We start from the raw sequence: 17,621 nt of genomic DNA, 5'->3' as shown, positions 1-17,621 counted from the left end.
GAATAGATGAGGTAGCCTTTTGCATTCAGTATTTCTCCAATAATGTTTTCACCAGGTGTGGCTGTTTGGGTGTGTGTGGGTGGATGGGGGGTTGGTTGGTTTTGAATAGGGATGGGCATGAGTAATGTTTTCCCAGATTGAGTAAGTAAGTATTCGCATGAATTACTCGACTAGTGCTCGAGTAATTGTTTTGGGGGATCTTTTTTTAGAACGCATTTTAGAAAGTGCATGGCAGCAGCAAAAACTAAATATTGTGCAGAGTTACACATACCACAGATTTTATTATGTCTCGCTCCGTGGACATAACAATACATGATACTTAAAGGTCCCATATTGTTCACTATTTTGGCAATTTGACACAATTCCTGTGAGTCTATGGAACACATCTGTAAGTTTTATTTTCAATAAAATTCATTGTTTTGTATTTTTAATCCAGTACTTTGGTGCACCACTTTCTCCCCTTCCAAAGTACAAGCTGTTTTTGGCTTGGCTCCGCCCATACTCGCAATGCGCTTTGATTGACAGTCACCCACCTGCACTGGCAGATACACTAGGATGGAGGAACCTTTTCAAAGCACACACCGTCTCTGGGTGTGTGTGTCTGTGAGAGGGAGGGGAGAGATGAGAGGAGAGAAGCGCTGCAAGTCTCACCTCAGCCACGGCTTGTGGAGCACAATATCATCAGGACACTATTAGGAACACTGTCGAACACTTTTGAGGAAGTGCTGACAGTGGAACAGCTGAAGGTGGCAAATCTGCTGTCGAAACCGCTTCTGCATTATTTCCACTCGTTGGTGCTGCTTGCCCGTTTTGCTCATAATTTCAACGTTATGCTCTCCTAGTCGAATCACAGTTGATTGTGGGCGGGCGGTGGCAGATCAGCGCCTATTCACGTCAGCAAGCGAGTCAATTCAGAATGGCTTGTTTCAGTGGGGGGTGTTCTGGTCTCAGCTGAACTGCAGAAACGGGACTTGGTACCAGCGTTTCCGTTAGAACATATTCGTGCCGGTCTGGATGTCCTGCAAGATTTCTATCCCCGGACATATTCGAGAAATGCCGGTCAGCCTGGTTTTCCTTTTTACCGGCTGAATGCCACCATCGGCGCCAATGTTAACGTTAATATCGCCTAATCTATGTTTTAAATTATGGCTATGTGTCTAATCTGCCCATCGCATTATCAAAGACTATTTTCCAGTCGGTGCTGTCAAGGCTGTTTATCGCGTCGTTGCCGTTTCAGAGCAGTTAGAAAAGCCCCCGTTTTCAGATAAAAAACAGCTCTTTCTGGAGCATTCTATGAAAATAGTCTTTTAGTGGAATATTCCACAACGTTGATATTCGTCGGCCTTTTTTTTTTTTTTTTTTTTTTTTATTTTTTTTTTATTATTGCAAAACAAAACTTATTAAAAGTCAGTACTCAACACACAATGTATAATGAAACTTTCAGTAAAGGTGGTTAAAATATATGCAAGTACAGAAACAGGATAAAACAAAAATAGTCAATAATAACATTTTAACCGTATACCGTGTATATCCAGCGAAGTTACAATTATATAAATGTTAGTATATAATATACCCCGAATACCTATTTTCTAAAACCCTACACACATATGCTCCAGCTCAAATCCCCCCCTCCCGGACCCCCTCTTGGATAGTACCTCCATTATCCCTCACTCTTAACCAGACATCACCATTATAGGCTAGCTTTTATTCTCTCCACCACTTCTAACCACATTAACATTTTGGATTCATTGAGCCCTAGAATTCTTGCTGTTGATATTTCTTGATATATCACATCAAGATATGTAAGAAACCACACTTTCCGGCACATTTTTTCCGGTTGAAACCAACGTGATGCAATCAGTTTTTTAGCTACTGTGATACCCGATAAAACCAATCTTTTTAGTTGTGGGTTCACTGCAAATTCAAAAACATCATTCAATAGCAATACCGCGGGGTGTACAGGTATATTCCAAAATACGAGTATTGATAATTGTTGGGACACATCTTCCCAGAATGCCTTAACTGGTGGGCAGTCCCAATACATGTGCATAAATGTTCCTTCGTCCCCATTTGTACATTGGGAGCATTTGGAGTTTTGTATAAGCCCCATTTTGCACAGCCTTATAGGAGTCAAGTATGTCCTGTGAATATAGTTCAGATTGATTTGTTGATGATCCGGGTTCCTTGATGTAAGTCGGACATTTGCCCAGGCTCCTTGCCAATCAAAGTCATTTTCCAGGTCTGGTATATCCCTCCTCGTCGGCCTTTTTATGAATCGTTTTCAAATAAACGCTAGATGATCAATATTATACGTGCACGCAAGCACATTACGGCCGCGCGCGGATAATCGCCCTGTTGATTTCCTCTCGGACTTTTAGTGAAACCGAAACAAGAAGACATTTCACAAAACAGCTTATAACTTCATCAAACTTACTCTGATTATCCTAACACTGATAACATAGAGTCCTTACCTGACATCAGATGGTATCCAACTGGTATATTCCAATTCCTGATCACCATTCGAAAAAATCGATACGTGTATGGATCCAACGCGATACTGTAGAACCTCATGATCAGCGGGGATCTGAGGTTCCAGAATGAACTGTGTCACTGGTAACCCTGGCTGGATCAGTGAACTGGAAAATGTGGATATAATGTCGCACCTCAGCCAGGAGAATTAAACTTTCCACTCGGGCCTGAACGCTCGACATTTCTGTTTCTGTTTTCTTTCACCACGGCATCAGCGGTCTCTGTGGTGGGCAGACAGGCTCAAAAAAAGAAAGAAAAAAAGATTCACATCCGAGCGGCGCCATCCGCGCTTTATCAGCGTGAAGCAACATGTAATGATTGTTTTGTTCATCGCATAGGCTATTTAATTTGAGCCTATTTTAATACAATTCAAATAATAAAATTGTGCTTAGAGAAATTATTTTCACCGGACATTATGACCGGAGATATTTAAATATTCGGACTTCAACATATTTTGCCGGTCAAAAACCGGTAATTACCGGCTAACGGAAACGCTGCTTGGTACAGATTTCACATTTAGTCAGTGTTGGTACAACCCCACATTGCTTGAAAACAATGCAAAACACTGGAAAAGGCTATTTTTACAATAGGGGACCTTTTAATGCTTGTCAAAACAGTCAGTTATCATTTGTAATAATAATTACATGACCTCCTTACCTCGGTCTGCAGCAGGTCTCTCCGCTCATGGAATGGCATGTCCGTATCAATAGTATATGAACGCTATGCAAAGTGGGTGGCATGTTGTTGGCACAATTTGGAAATGCACAAACACAAACCACTGTTATTATCTTTTAGATAACACTAAGCTAACAAACATTTTGCAGTTAAGTACTATCCATGCTCCACACCTTCCAACCTCCAGCTTTCTGCAACAACTCACGCATCACATGGCACAAACAAGACCTTTTGGTGGTAAACTAAATAAATAATAAAAATCGAGTACCCTCAAAAACCACTACGATAACCGATTACTCACGCATGCCCATCCCTAGTTTTGAAGTCCAGTTCCAAACCACTGTCTTAATTTCCATTTCCTAAGCTGGCTGCAGTTCCTATTTACACGTCGACAGCGTATAATAACATAAATATATTTGTTTTATTTCTGAGGGAGCCCTAAGAGTGGATGATCATATTTCTGTAACTGTCAGCGTTTTATAGGAGCAAACGGTGCCTGGGTTGCAGCCTGTCCAGGTTCTGTGGGTTGCAGCCTTTCAGTAGCGAGCAGCTGCTGAATAGATGGAAGGGAAACATTGATTCATCAAACAGCATCATTGAATATGGTGATGTTTGACATGCTGCATGCATTCGGTTAGGTTATATTAGATTAGATTAAAATTAGGGATGTCTGATATTGGCATAAAAATGTGATATCGGAAAATATCTGTATCGGTTTAAAAAAAATACGTTTTTATTTAATTTTTTTTACGTTTATTTAACCTTTATTTACCCAGGCAAGCAAGTAAGAATAAAATTATTATTTTATTTATTGTCAAAGTATGCATAATGTTGTGTTAATTACACGACAAGAGATATGTACCGTAATGTTAATTACCTGAAATTATTCCGTTTTTTTTGGGGGGGGGGGGGGGGGCTGCATATATCGGTTGATATCGGTATCGGAAATTAAGAGTTGGACAATATCGGTATCGGTAAAAAAGCCAATATCGAGCATCCCTAATTAAAAGGTATTGTCATTATCATATTGTCACGATTCAATCATCATAGAATCATTGTTCATCTGAAAACAGACTTGTGTGGTTCTCCTGTCTGAAGGATAGAGACGTACATCAACGTTGGCAGTACATTTACATTTAGTCCTTTAGCTGAAGCGTTTATCCAAAGCCACAAAATTGTGTACAACAAGTCAGCAGGAGGGGGTACACCTCTGGCAACTAAGGGTAATTGTTCGTCTAGCAGTGCCGAACTTGAGTGCTACACTCTTGAGTGCATAGTAGTATAGACATGCAGTATTGGCAGAGTAGGTAGTAGTATAGGTATATGTTTAATCGTCGTGATGTGACATGGTACGTCATTAGATTAGATTAAATTAAAATGTATTGTCATCATACAGCACAATTACAGTACAACGAAAAGAAGTTGGCATCTAATTAGAGTGAAAATGTAACAGTAAAGTGTGATAGTAATGTGTCAACGCCTTCCCTTTCCTTTCAATAGAAAAGATTCAAAGAAAACCCGAGTGTCAACTATCAAGAATTAAATTCTGTGGCCAAAGTTGGAACTACAATATGTCGTTTTGGGAGGGAAATAGCTGATGCTTTTATCCAAAGCGACTTACAAATTGTGTACAACAAGTCAGCAGGACTATTTATTTTTATTTAACCTTTATTTAATCAGACGGGTCAATTAAGAACACATTCTTATTTATAATGGCAGTCTGGCGAGAGGACAAAAGGACCTCTTGAAGGGTAACAGGGAAAGATACAAATAATAAAATAAAATAAAAAAAGAGACAGACAATACATACATCACAGAGGTAAGGGAAATAATTCAAACACACCAAACAAACCAAATAAAATTACAAGGTATGTAATACATGAAGCAGAACAGACAATTTACAGTTAAAAGGCTGGGTGACAGTTGCAGGTGTGTGTAAACAACACCTGAGGGGGATCAATTTGTCCATTTTCAAAGTTTTCTGCATCTCGTTCCAACTGCTTGGAGCACCAAATTGGAAGGAGGATTAATCAAAGGAAGTGTTAACACGGGGAACATCTAGCGAGATATGGTGAGCAGCTCTGGTATTATAGTACTGTTTTTTTCTTTTCTTTTTTTTTAGATATTGATTGAAGAAGTGTGTTTTTAGTCGACAGCAGAACACTGGGCAGGTTTAAGCTGTCCTGGCTGTGGTGCCCTTTCTTCTTCACTAAAAGAAGACGTCAGATTTTAAGCAAGATGTTATAAAACCATACACCTAAAACAGAAGCATTAAAAGTAAAACATGTACAACACAATCGAACATGATAATAGTAAAAGCAATAATAAAATACACCATGAACTGAAAAGTGGTCACATGTTTGATTAGTTAATAACCTTGAGTTTTTTTTGTAAAGGTGTGGTAGGTAGGTCTCTTATTTCAGGTGGTAGGATGTCCCAAACCTGACAGGCTCTGACTGCAAAACAGGATTGACTGAAGGAGCTGGACCTAAACGGCACAGTACAGTCCCCTCTCTGGGTAGATCTTGTGGACCTATTGCAAGATGTTTTTTGTTTGAAACAATGTTAGCCCACAATTTGAGGACAACAAGACGAGGATAACAAATGAATTAAAACATGTACAACTTGATTGATAAAGGTTGTTGGAGATCAAGGTTATAAACTCTGCAACAGAGGGGAGAATCTCAAGTTTTAAGGACTGTTGGAGTTCATTCCATGAGCTAGAGGGGCATCATAGCAAAATGCAGATTTACCGTGTTCCACGTCATGTTTAATTCATGAGTGAATTTAATTAACTTCACTTCCTTTAAGAGGATTTAAATGCCAGCAAAAAAAAATATATATATATATATATTAAATTATTATTAAATGAATGTATTATTTCTCCCACCGCTGTTGTCAGATGGAGAGCACCATCAAGCAGTCGGAGAACGACCTGAACAAGCTGCTGGAGACCACGCGCCGCCTCCACGATGAGTACAAACCTTTGAAGGAGCATGTGGACGCCCTGAGGATGACCCTGGGACTACACAGACTGCCCAACCTCAACGAAGAGGAGGAGAAGCTCTCACTGGAGTCAGTACACACACACATGCACGCACACGCACACACATACACATACACACAGTCACACACACACACACGCCTACACACACACACACACACCTACACACACACACACACACACCTACACACACACACCTACACACACACACGCACGCATGCACACACACACACTTCAAAGTTATGACATATACACTCAAATGTACCCAATAAACTGCTTGGTAGCACTGTGGAGTATGCTACGAGTATGTAAAGTGCTTTTTAAGTGGCCCCATTACATCAGTGTTGTGGACAACCTGCAGGATCCTGATATGGGTTTTTCAATGGCTGACGCCGATATTTAGAGAGCAGGGTGGCTGATGGCCGATATATAATGATATAAAATAATGATATATATTATATATATATATATATATAATGCCAATATGTTTATTTTGCATATGATAAAAAACTTTAATAATAATAACAAATGAGACACAAATTAGCTGAACTTAAATTAACGTTTATTTAACACTAATGTTATTGTTTTTCTGCATTGTCTTTGTTTGATAAGTAGATGTGCTCCGTGTCTCCGCAGTGCACTTATTTTAAATGGTTCACTCTCATCGCACTGCCTGCTCATGTCATCTACCAAGTGACTAACGTTAGAAGTGACAACAAGGTGACAGAGCGACTAGTATCTCTCATTAAACACTGTGCCAAGCTAGCTTTGTGTATTGAAGCATAGACTAACACACTAGGGTTGTGTACCGTTCACATTTGAACTGATACCGGTACCTGTGAATCGATACCGGTACCCAACGGTACCCTTTTACGGTACGTTAGTCTAATTTTTTTGTATCTACCTACCTCAGTTGTAAAAAATGAGTCCAAACTTCAAATGATTTATTATCATTATTATTTATTTAGAACAATTTGTTAATATATATATATAATATATAATATTGCAGTGAGCGTTGTCTGCATCTAGCTTTGTAGACGTCATCGAACCGGTCATGTCCGCTTCCATTCATTGTGCTAAGCTAGGCTAACATACAGCCAGATAGCTTTCTACTGAACGCACAGAGAGGAAACTGGTATCTATATTCTTGTCTCTCTCCGGAGAAGACGCTGAGCTAATTTCCCAAAATGTTGGCGTGTTCCTTTAAGTCTGTAGAATACAATTTGTATCTCGGCGGGATCACAATACCTTATTTAGAACGGTATTTTGCCAGTAACAAATATTGCACCAGACCCAGTATTGCGATTTCGATAAAATCTTTATGAATTGTTCAGCCATACTATTTAGTCAGTCTAGCCTACTCTGTGAACAGGCACTGTGACTTTGTTGGAAATAATTGATCACCCTTTATTATATAATGACAGGCGACACAGTTCCACAAATCTCTATATCAGATATAAATTGTTTGTCCTTTGTCCCAACTGAGCAAGTTTGGGACAAAGGACAGAGGGTTGCCATTTTATGCACGATAACAGTAGAATTGTTATCACACTGGAGGTCAAACAACTTATTTGCTCAATGTTTGTACAACATAGTTTCTCATGTGGGGGGGGGACCCATGGTCTAATTCAGGTTGGTTACACACACAATACGGGAACTATGTTCGCATGTTCACATGGTAATGGGATAATAATTATTATTAAAAAATACTTCACCACCCTCTGCAGTGCTTTCTGTTCCCAGACTGAGCAGGTGCCGTACCAGACTGTGATGCAGTTAGTGAGGATGCTTTCTATGGTGCAACGGTAACAATTAACCAGAATCTGAGGTGGACTTTCCTCAGTCTATTAGTCATTTAATAATAATAATAATAATAATAATAATAATAATACATTTATTTTATATAGTGCCTTACATTAGGCATCTCAAAGCGCTTTACATACATGGCATAGCATACGGACAAACACAGTACATGGACAAACACAGTACATGGACTTTCACAATGACGACATGGTGGGGATAATACAGAGAGAGGGGGACAGCTTAGAGACAAGACAGAGAGAACATTTTAAAATAAATAATAATACTAAAATATAGCTGTGTACAGATGTGAAAATGTAAGTGATGCAGGGGTTGGGGGGTCAGGAGTGAGGGTATGCAAGATTGAACAGGTGGGTTTTGAGGTGGTACTTAAATGTTTCTACGGATGGGGCTTCTTTGATGTGTAATGGGAGTTGATTCCAGAATTGGGGAGCAGCAGAGGAGAATGATTTGTTTTCTGTGGACTTAAGGCGGTAGGTAGTGTGGTGTGCTCAGAAGGGCTAAGTTGGATGAGCAGAGTGAGCGGGAGGGAGTGTAGTGTTGAAGGAGGTTGTAGATGTAATCAGGTGCTAGGGAGTGGAGGGCTTTGTAAGTGAGGAGACGGATCTTAAAGTCAATCCTATACTTGACAGGGAGCCAGTGAAGTGAGGAGAGGACAGGTGTGATGTGGGAGAATTTGGGGCAGTGGGTGATGATGCGGGCTGAGGTGTTCTGAACTAGTGGTCTAATGCGGGAAATGTTCCTGAGGTGAAAGTAGCATGTCTTGGTGATGTTGTTGATGTGTGGTTCGAATGATAGTTTGGGATCAAAAAGAACACCAACGTTTTTCACTGTGGGGGAGTGGAGGATAGAGTGGTTGTTGATGGATATGGAGCAGTCAGGGTTTTTACGGAGAAGGTGAGGTGTGCCCATTACAAGGATTTCGGTTTTAGTACTATTGAGTTGGAGAAGGTTGTGATTCATCCAGATTTTTATTTCAGAGAGGCAGGAGGAGAGGGCAATAGTAGCAGCAGTGGTGTTGAGAGGGGAGTTAATGTATAACTGTGTCATCGGCGTAGCAGTGGTATTGGAGACCATGTGTTCTGAAAATGTGGCAGAGGGGTAACATATAGAGGGAGAAGACTATGGGACCAAGGACTGAGCCTTGGGGGACACCAGATGTAACGGGGAAAGAAGTTGAGGTATGACCGTCCATGGTAGTTGTAGCTAAGGGGCTACACAACCCTGACTGTATTTAAATGTTTAGATTAAACCACTGCTAAAGAATGTTAATGGCCAGACAGTATAAGTACACAAAATGGCGGACACTCCATTAACTGCGCGGGGACAGGGATACAAGTTGAACAAGCATTTTAATGTTAATAGTAAACATACATATTATATAACACAGCTCTCTTTTATTACTTTAATATCAATGCCACAATGTCCGCGGTAACGATAGTTCCTATACTACGGGTACCCGACCGTTGGAGCTCTGAATGGAGTGAGACGGAGACGAAGCGAAGCAGTACAGGGAAAAGCAAGATGGTAGATGGAGACAGTACTTCTCTCTGGAGCTCCGACTCCAGAGAAACTGCAGACTGGTGGGATAATCCTGTCGTCGCTGGGAAAGAGGGTCTCGTACGGACCGGTCCTTGTATTCCTAGCGCCCGATGGCAGGATTAATAGCTATTAGTCCAAAGCCTGTTGGCATGGATGATAGCTAGTTAGCTCCGTTTGTACTTAAAGCTAACCCGCAGGAAGTCTTGAATGAGTAGTTATGTCCAGAACGTCGCTGGGTTCAACTATAAGTCTCTCCACGTTACTTCGCTTACACAAGTCACTATACTGTGCCAATAAGGGCTCGACAATATTATGGTTGTATCTAATTAGCCGTGCGGCTCTCTAATAACGCTACGTTGCCTGGCCGTCCTGTCTACAACTGCGCCAAACGTTACTTCTCTCTCACTCTGTTAGTTTTCCTGTGGACTGAGCCTGTTCACCCATACAGATCAATACGCTCTCTCCCTTGTCCGGGCATGTCTGAACATGTTCTGAAACATGTCTAGAGGGGCGCGCGCATTGGCGCCTACGGCGTTAAGAATGGGACATATACAAATAAGCGAATGATGAATCCTGTTAGGCAAACAGATGACGTGAAAATATATATCTTATATATATAAACAATATATAAGTTATACAAAATAATAAACGCAGACTTTCAGTGTTAATCTGGACCTTCAGAACAGTAGTGAACTGCTGTCTGTCTGATAGATAGGAGGGAAATAGGTGGAGAGTAGGATGTTGTGATCAATGGTGTCAAAAGCAGCACTGAGGTCGAGGAGGATGAGTATGGAGAGAAAAACATACAACATTTAGTTGACACCAATTTTTATCCAATACAAGTCAGCAGGAAGGGTACAACTCTTATCAGCTGAGTAACAATGTTCATCAAAGTGTTGAGTGCTGCCGTTTTGAGTGTATAGTAGTAGAGAGACATGTTATTATATTGGAAGAGTGCATGATAGTAGTCGAGGACAGTAAGAAGGTTAGTATAAAAAAAAATATATATATATATATATATATATCAGATATTGAAGAAGAGACGCATGATGACGAGCTCCTTGGTTTTCTTGGTGTTGAGGGTTGATGTAGCCACACCTCACCGCCAGGTGCTGGACCTCCTCCCTGCAGCCCGACTCATAGAATTTATAAATAATATCCTTGGAATTAGTCAGTGATAATAATAATAATAATAATAATAAATCAAATTTATATAGCGCCTTTCATAGAACCCAAGGTCGCTTTACAATCAGGACAAAAAATAGGGCAAGGAAAGTAGGGGGGGGAGGGGGAAGAGGGGATGAGGGAAAGTAGGGGATAATGGACCTAATTTAATCTAAAACTAACTGATGGGGAAAGCCTTGGTGAAGAGGTGTGTTTTTAGAGCGGATTTGAAGGTGTCCAGGGTTGGGGCGTTGCGGATTTCGGGGGGGAGAGAGTTCCAGAGGGTAGGGGACGCCACGCTGAAGGCTCTGTCCCCAAAAGTCCGTAACCTGGTGCGAGGGATGGAGAGGAGACCTAGATCAGAGGATCGTAGGTTCCGGGATGGAGTGTACTGGTGGAGGAGATCAGACAGGTCCCGGGGGGCGAGGGCATGGAGGGATTTGTAGGTGAGGAGCAGGAGTTTGAAGGTGATGCGGAACCTGACTGGAAGCCAGTGGAGATGGATGAGGGTGGGGGTGATGTGCTGCCAGGGCTTGGTGTGAGTGAGAACCCTGGCAGCTGAGTTCTGGACATACTGGAGCCTGTCCAGGGCTTTGCTGGGTACCCCGAACAGGACTCCATTACAGTAGTCCAACCGGGAGGTGACAAATGAGTGGATCAGGGTCTCCGCCACAGAGTCTGAGAGTGAGGGTCGGAGACGGGAGATGTTCCTGAGGTGGTAGAAGGCAGACTTGGTGACAGATTTGATGTGGGAGTGAAATGAAAGTGTGGAGTCAAGGGTGACGCCCAGGTTACGGACTTCGAGAGACGGGGAGATGGAACAGCCGTCAACGTGGAGGAGGAGATCTCCAACCTTCCCGAGCAGTGCCTTGGGGGCCACAACCATGAGCTCTGTCTTTTTGCTGTTGAGTTTGAGTAATTTGGTTGCCATCCAGGTTTTTATAGCGTGGAGGCAGTTGACTACAGACTGTGGGGGGAGCTGGGAGGATGGTGAGGTGCTGATGTAGAGCTGAGTATCATCAGCATAACAGTGGAAGTTGAGTCCGTGGTGACGTATAATCTGACCGAGGGGGAGCATGTAAATGGTGAATAGTAGGGGACCCAGCACAGAGCCCTGGGGGACACCGTGGTTGACTGGGGCCGGGGGGGAGGATGAGCCGCTGACGCTGACAAACTGAGATCTATTAGTGAGATATGAATGAAACCATGACAGAGCTGTACCGGTGATGCCTAGGTTGTCGGAGAGGCATTTGAGGAGGACTGAGTGAGATGATTGAGTGATGGCCTTGCAGGAGGAGGAGAGAGAGGTGTGTTGTGTGCACACGTGTGAGGGAGAGGTGTGTGTGTGTGAGAGGTGTGTGTGTGTGTGAGGGAGTGAGAGGTTTGTGTGAGGGAGAGGTGTGAGAGGTGTGTGTGAGAGGTTTGTGTGAGGGAGAGGTGTGTGTGAGGGAGAGGTGTGAGAGGTGTGTGTGAGGTAGGTGTGAGGGAGAGGTGTGAGAGGTGTGTGTGAGGGAGAGGTGTGAGAGGTGTGTGTGAGAGGTTTGTGTGAGGGAGAGGTGTGTGTGAGGGAGAGGTGTGAGAGGTGTGTCAGAGGGAGAGGTGTGTGTGAGGGAGAGGTGTGAGAGGTGTGTGTGAGAGGTTTGTGTGAGGGAGAGGTGTGTGTGAGGGAGAGGTGTGAGAGGTGTGTCAGAGGGAGAGGTGTGTGTGAGGGAGAGGTGTGAGAGGTGTGAGCGGGAGAGGTGTGTGTGAGTGACTGTGCAGTGATGGTGTGATGAACGTCACTTTGTGCAGTGATGTGGTGTGATGCTGTGAACGTCACTTTGTGCAGTGATGTGGTGTGATGCTCTATAAGCCTAATTGCGTGGCGGTGTTGTGGGTTATTAGCACATACAGAGATTTATGGGTAATATGAGCTCTTTAATTTGGCTCCTCAAATCCTTGTGAAGACGTGGCAGTCATGCCGTATTCTATGTCAAACCAGAGAAAGTGGAGAGAGAAAGTCATGAGATCAGCTATCACTCCTTTCCCCTCCTGCTTTCCTGTTTGTTTGTTTTTTTGAAAGCGAGCCAGCCAGGCGTCCAAGGCCAGATTTCTTTCTCAGAACATGCCTTCCCACACACACGTGCACCACACACACACCGCACCACGCACACACACACACACACACACACACCGCACCACGCACACACACACCACACCACACCACACACACACACACCGCACCACACACACACACACACCGCACACACACACACACACACACACACAGACAAAAACACTCACAAAATCCATGCTGTTCATCTATATATTCGCTATTCTAACATTCCATATTAACCCTTTCGCTACCATGTTGTAGTGTTAACCGTCTGTAGTGTGGCAGTGAAAGTTAACCTTCTGTAGTGTGGTTGTGAAAGGGTTAACCCTTTGTCGTGTGGCAGTGAAAGGGTTAACTCTTTGGTAGTGTGGTACTGTTTTTCTGCACAGTCTGAGTGGGATCATCTGTGATGTGGAGGAACCACAGCTGACCAGCCGTCTCTCTCTCTTCTCTCTCTCTCTCTTCTGGTGTCAATAGTTACTTTGAGAAGCAGAAGGCAGAGTGGCAGAAGGAGCCCCACGAGCCCGCCATCCCAGAATCCCTTGCGGCGGCTGCGGCTGCCGCCCAGCAGCTCCAGGTCTCCAGGAAACAAGACGCCCGACAGACGGCAACCTTTAGACAGCAACCACCACCCATGAAGGTACACACACACAGACACACAAACACACACACAGACATTCGAACTTCGGCAGGGTTTTTCGAACGGACCTTCGAACCATCGTTTTTAATCATATGCGAGCGAGAGCGAAAGAGAGAGACTCACACTAACCCTCACTGTAGGAGAAATAAACGTACTAGGGACAAGCTTGGTTGACATTAGCAGCTAATGTTAGTTTAGGTCATCAAACTGTCACATGTGCTCCTAAATAATTTTTCCGGTTCAGTACTGTCGAGTCTTGACTTTAGGCACATTGCACACATTACGCATATAACGTAGAACATATGCTGTGGTAAAAAATAGTTAGTAAAAGTAGTAGTATCTACTTACTGGTGGTCACATGAGTCTTCAATATCGTTTGGATGGTAATCCATTTTGTGAATACATTTGTTGAAACAACATCTTTGTTGGCAGACGGCTATCTTAACGTTAGCAAGCTAAACATGCATAGTGCGACTAACATGCAGAGCATTGATTCATTTCCTGATAATGTATGACGGTGACCCCTCCTCACCGTGACTCATTGACTGTGTTGTGTCTGTGTGTTCGTGCGTGACTTTCGTGACTTTCAAATTATTGTAAACATAGTACTGTGTTATTCTGATATATATAACATTCTGATATTTTTTGTGTAAAATAAATAAATAAATAAAAAACAAAAGAAACAAAAAAAAAATTATTTTAAAAAGCGGAGGTTCGAACCCATTAATTAAGATTCGAGTGGCAACGTAACGAACGAAGGTCCGAACCTTTGAAAGTTTGGACTCAGCCCTAACACACACACTGCATGCGTTTACTTATGCCACTTTTGGGGACATTGCGTTTACATTTACATTTAGTCATTTAGCTGACACTTTTATCCAAAGCGACTTACAAGTTCTGTACAACAAGTCAGCAGGAAGGGTTTGCCAGCTATGGGTAGTGACATTGTTCGTCAAACAGTGTTGAACTTGATTGATTGATTGATTGAAAACTTTATTAACAGATTGCAGAATGGGTACAGTACAGTACAGCTCAATACATACAATTGTTAAGGGGATGCAGACCAGAGAAAGACTTTCGTCTTGTTTACATCAGGGTCCCCCATTTTCAATTCATCATAACATATATGACATACACGACATACAGATAGACAGTACTGCTACATCTATACATTTATGACATATCAGATTTTCAAATACAGTACTGTTTGTGATACCAAAAGAGTCCAGAAAAGAGAGTATATACATTTGATGTAGAAACTGTACATTGGAGGGTAGGAGGGGGGGGGCTGTACATTGGAGGTGGTTGGGTGGGTGGGTGGGGTTGGACACTGTACAACTGTACGAGCAAAACTGTACATTGGAATATTGACAACCATACTTGGTCATTTACTGTACATTGGGTTGGGTTAGGACATTTACAGGGGCCATTTTCGAATTGCAGTCTCCCGTAGGTGTTCTTTGAGAGTGTTTTTGAGTGCTACACTCTTGAGTGCATAGTAGTATAGACATATTAGCATAGCAGGTAGTATTAAGCATAGTACATACTGTAGTAGGTAGTACTAAGCATAGTACATAGTAGATAGTAGTATAGACATAGTAGCATAGTAGATAGTAGTGTAGGTATAGTACATAGTAGATAGTAGTATAGACATAGTTGATAGTAGTATAGCCATAGTAGATAGTAGTATAGACATAGTAGCATGGTAGGTAGTAGTAGTATAGACATAGTAGCATAGTAGGTAGTAGTATAGGTATAGTACATAGTAGGTAGTAGTATAGGTATAGTAGATAGTAGTATAGGTATAGTAGATAGTAGTGTATAGACATAGTAGCATAGTAGGTAGTAGTATAGGTATAGTAGTATAGGTATAGTAGGTAGTAGTATAGGTATAGTACAAAATTACATAATGGTATAGACATAGTAGCAAAGTACTAAGTAAAGCAAAACACAGTTAGAATGCTCATTATTATTTTTTTTATTCAGATATTGCTTGAAGAAGTGTGTTTTTAGTCGATGACAGAGATTGCCTGCTTCATATCAATGACCCCCCAGGAGCCCGAATAGGAATGGGTCTCAGGCAGCCAGAAGATGCAGAGCGAAGGGGTGTTGAGGGGGTGTGTAGTTAGAGACCATTGACCAGAGGTAGGAGGGAGCCTTTCCCCTTTTTGCATGGAATGGCAGGTCAAGAATCTTGAAGCAGATTTGTGCAGCAATGGGAAGCCAGTGCAGCTCTCTTAGAAGTGGGATGACGTGGGCTGACTTTGGTAGAGTGAAGATCAGCCGGGCCGCTGCGTTCTGTGTGAGTTGAAGTGCCTTGGTGGCGCAATAAACCTGCTAGCAGAGCATTGAGGCAAGACCTTATTGTTAATTACTTTATTGTCAATGTACACAAGGCAATTAAAATTGTCCTATCCCTCCTAGTTACACGTACACACAGTCCTCATATCCCTCCTAGTTACACAAACCTCATATTCATCCTAGTTACATGTACACACAGTACTCATATCCCTCTTAGTTACACAAACCTCATATCCCTCCTAGTTACACAAACCTCATATCCCTCTTAGTTACACATACACACAGTCCTCATACCCCTCCTAGTTACACGAACACACAGTCCTCATATCCCTTCTAGTTACACAAACACACAGTCCTCATATCCCTCCTAGTTACACAAACACAGTCCTCATATCCCTCCTAGTTACACAAACACAGTCCTCATATCCCTCCTAGTTACAACCTCATATCCCTCCTAGTTACACATAGTCCTCATATCCCTCCTAGTTACAACCTCATATCCCTCCTAGTTACACATAGTCCTCATATCCCTCCTAGTTACACAAACACAGTCCTCATATCCCTCCTAGTTACACAAACACAGTCCTCATATCCCTCCTAGTTACAACCTCATATCCCTCCTAGTTACACATAGTCCTCATATCCCTCCTAGTTACAACCTCATATCCCTCCTAGTTACACATAGTCCTCATATCCCTCCTAGTTACAACCTCATATCCCTCCTAGTTACACATAGTCCTCATATCCCTCCTAGTTACACATAGTCCTCATATCCCTCCTAATTACAACCTCATATCCCTCCTAGTTACACATAGTCCTCATATCCCTCCTAGTTACACAAACACAGTCTTCATATCCCTCCTATTTACACAAACACAGTCCTCATATCCCTACTAGTTACACTTACACACAGTACCACACATGCATTTCATCAGAGAGGTCAGGGCAGTTTTGGGGTTCAGTGTCTTGCTCAAGGGCACTTAGGCATAGATGGTGGGCACCGTGGATGTAATACCAACCACCCTTCAGTCACCAGCTCACAGCTGGAATACACCCTTTAACCAGCGACCTTTCGGCCTTACCTCTAGGCCATCCTGCCTCCCTATTGTTGGTTGCAGAAGGAGTTGGGTGGCTTCTTTTGAATTTACTTACATTCATTCCCTAGGCCGTAATCCTAACCTTAAAGGGACAACCCCCCCCCCCCCCCCCCCAAAAACAACGATTTATCTATTTCCAAGGGTGAAAAGTAACTAAAGTAACTTTTTTGTGTAATTGGCTACTGAATTCACATCAACTGACATGAAGTTGAATATGGATTCTAAGAAATTAGGTGATTCTCTGACCACATCAAGGGACCACTTCAGCTTCAAGTAGGAACTCAGAAGAACAAGCTATGGTTTGTTAGCCTGGTTGTCTCGCTAGCTCACTGGACTATAATATTAAGCTTGCTGCCAGATAGTGAGCTTGTAATGTTATTGAATAACGGGGCTAGGCATTTAATTTCTTTACCCCTCTGATCAAATAACGTGAATTTCAGAGTCAAATCAATTAGTGTAACCTGGTCTATGTTAGGATGCCAAACATGGACTGTAAAGACACTCATGTGCAATACAAACAGTGCTTCATGGAGCGTAAACAATAACAGAAGTTCATAACACAGTTGCAGATTCAAGCATCCTGCTCTCCCCATGACAACGATGCTTAATGCCCATTACGCACCTCCTTTTCACGTGATCTCTACTACTCTATCTTGTTATTCTGTTTTCAACAAGCATTTTGACTTGGGCTGCATGCTAAACACACTTACAATTGTCATATGCATTCTTACTGGGCTATTCATCTTATTCACT

The 17,621-nt window shown here is 42.4% G+C and overlaps 1 protein-coding gene across 1 annotated transcript in view; it reads left to right on the top strand.

The window, feature by feature from the left end:
- zc4h2 (zinc finger, C4H2 domain containing) overlaps nucleotides 1–17,621 on the top strand; it is a 32,259-nt gene that overhangs the window by 4,187 nt on the left and 10,451 nt on the right. The window contains exons 3-4 of the mRNA XM_084331684.1: nucleotides 6,107–6,279; nucleotides 13,308–13,470. Of these exons, the coding sequence (XP_084187810.1) occupies nucleotides 6,107–6,279; nucleotides 13,308–13,470 (336 nt within the window). The remainder of the gene's footprint in view (nucleotides 1–6,106; nucleotides 6,280–13,307; nucleotides 13,471–17,621) is intronic.

The sequence above is a fragment of the Notolepis coatsorum genome (assembly GCF_963971535.1).
Source record: "Notolepis coatsorum genome assembly, chromosome: 16".
In the NCBI taxonomy this organism is placed as follows: Eukaryota; Metazoa; Chordata; class Actinopteri; order Aulopiformes; family Paralepididae; genus Notolepis; species Notolepis coatsorum.
Note: the sequence above shows the minus strand (reverse complement) of the source record. Positions and strands in the feature narration are given on the sequence as shown.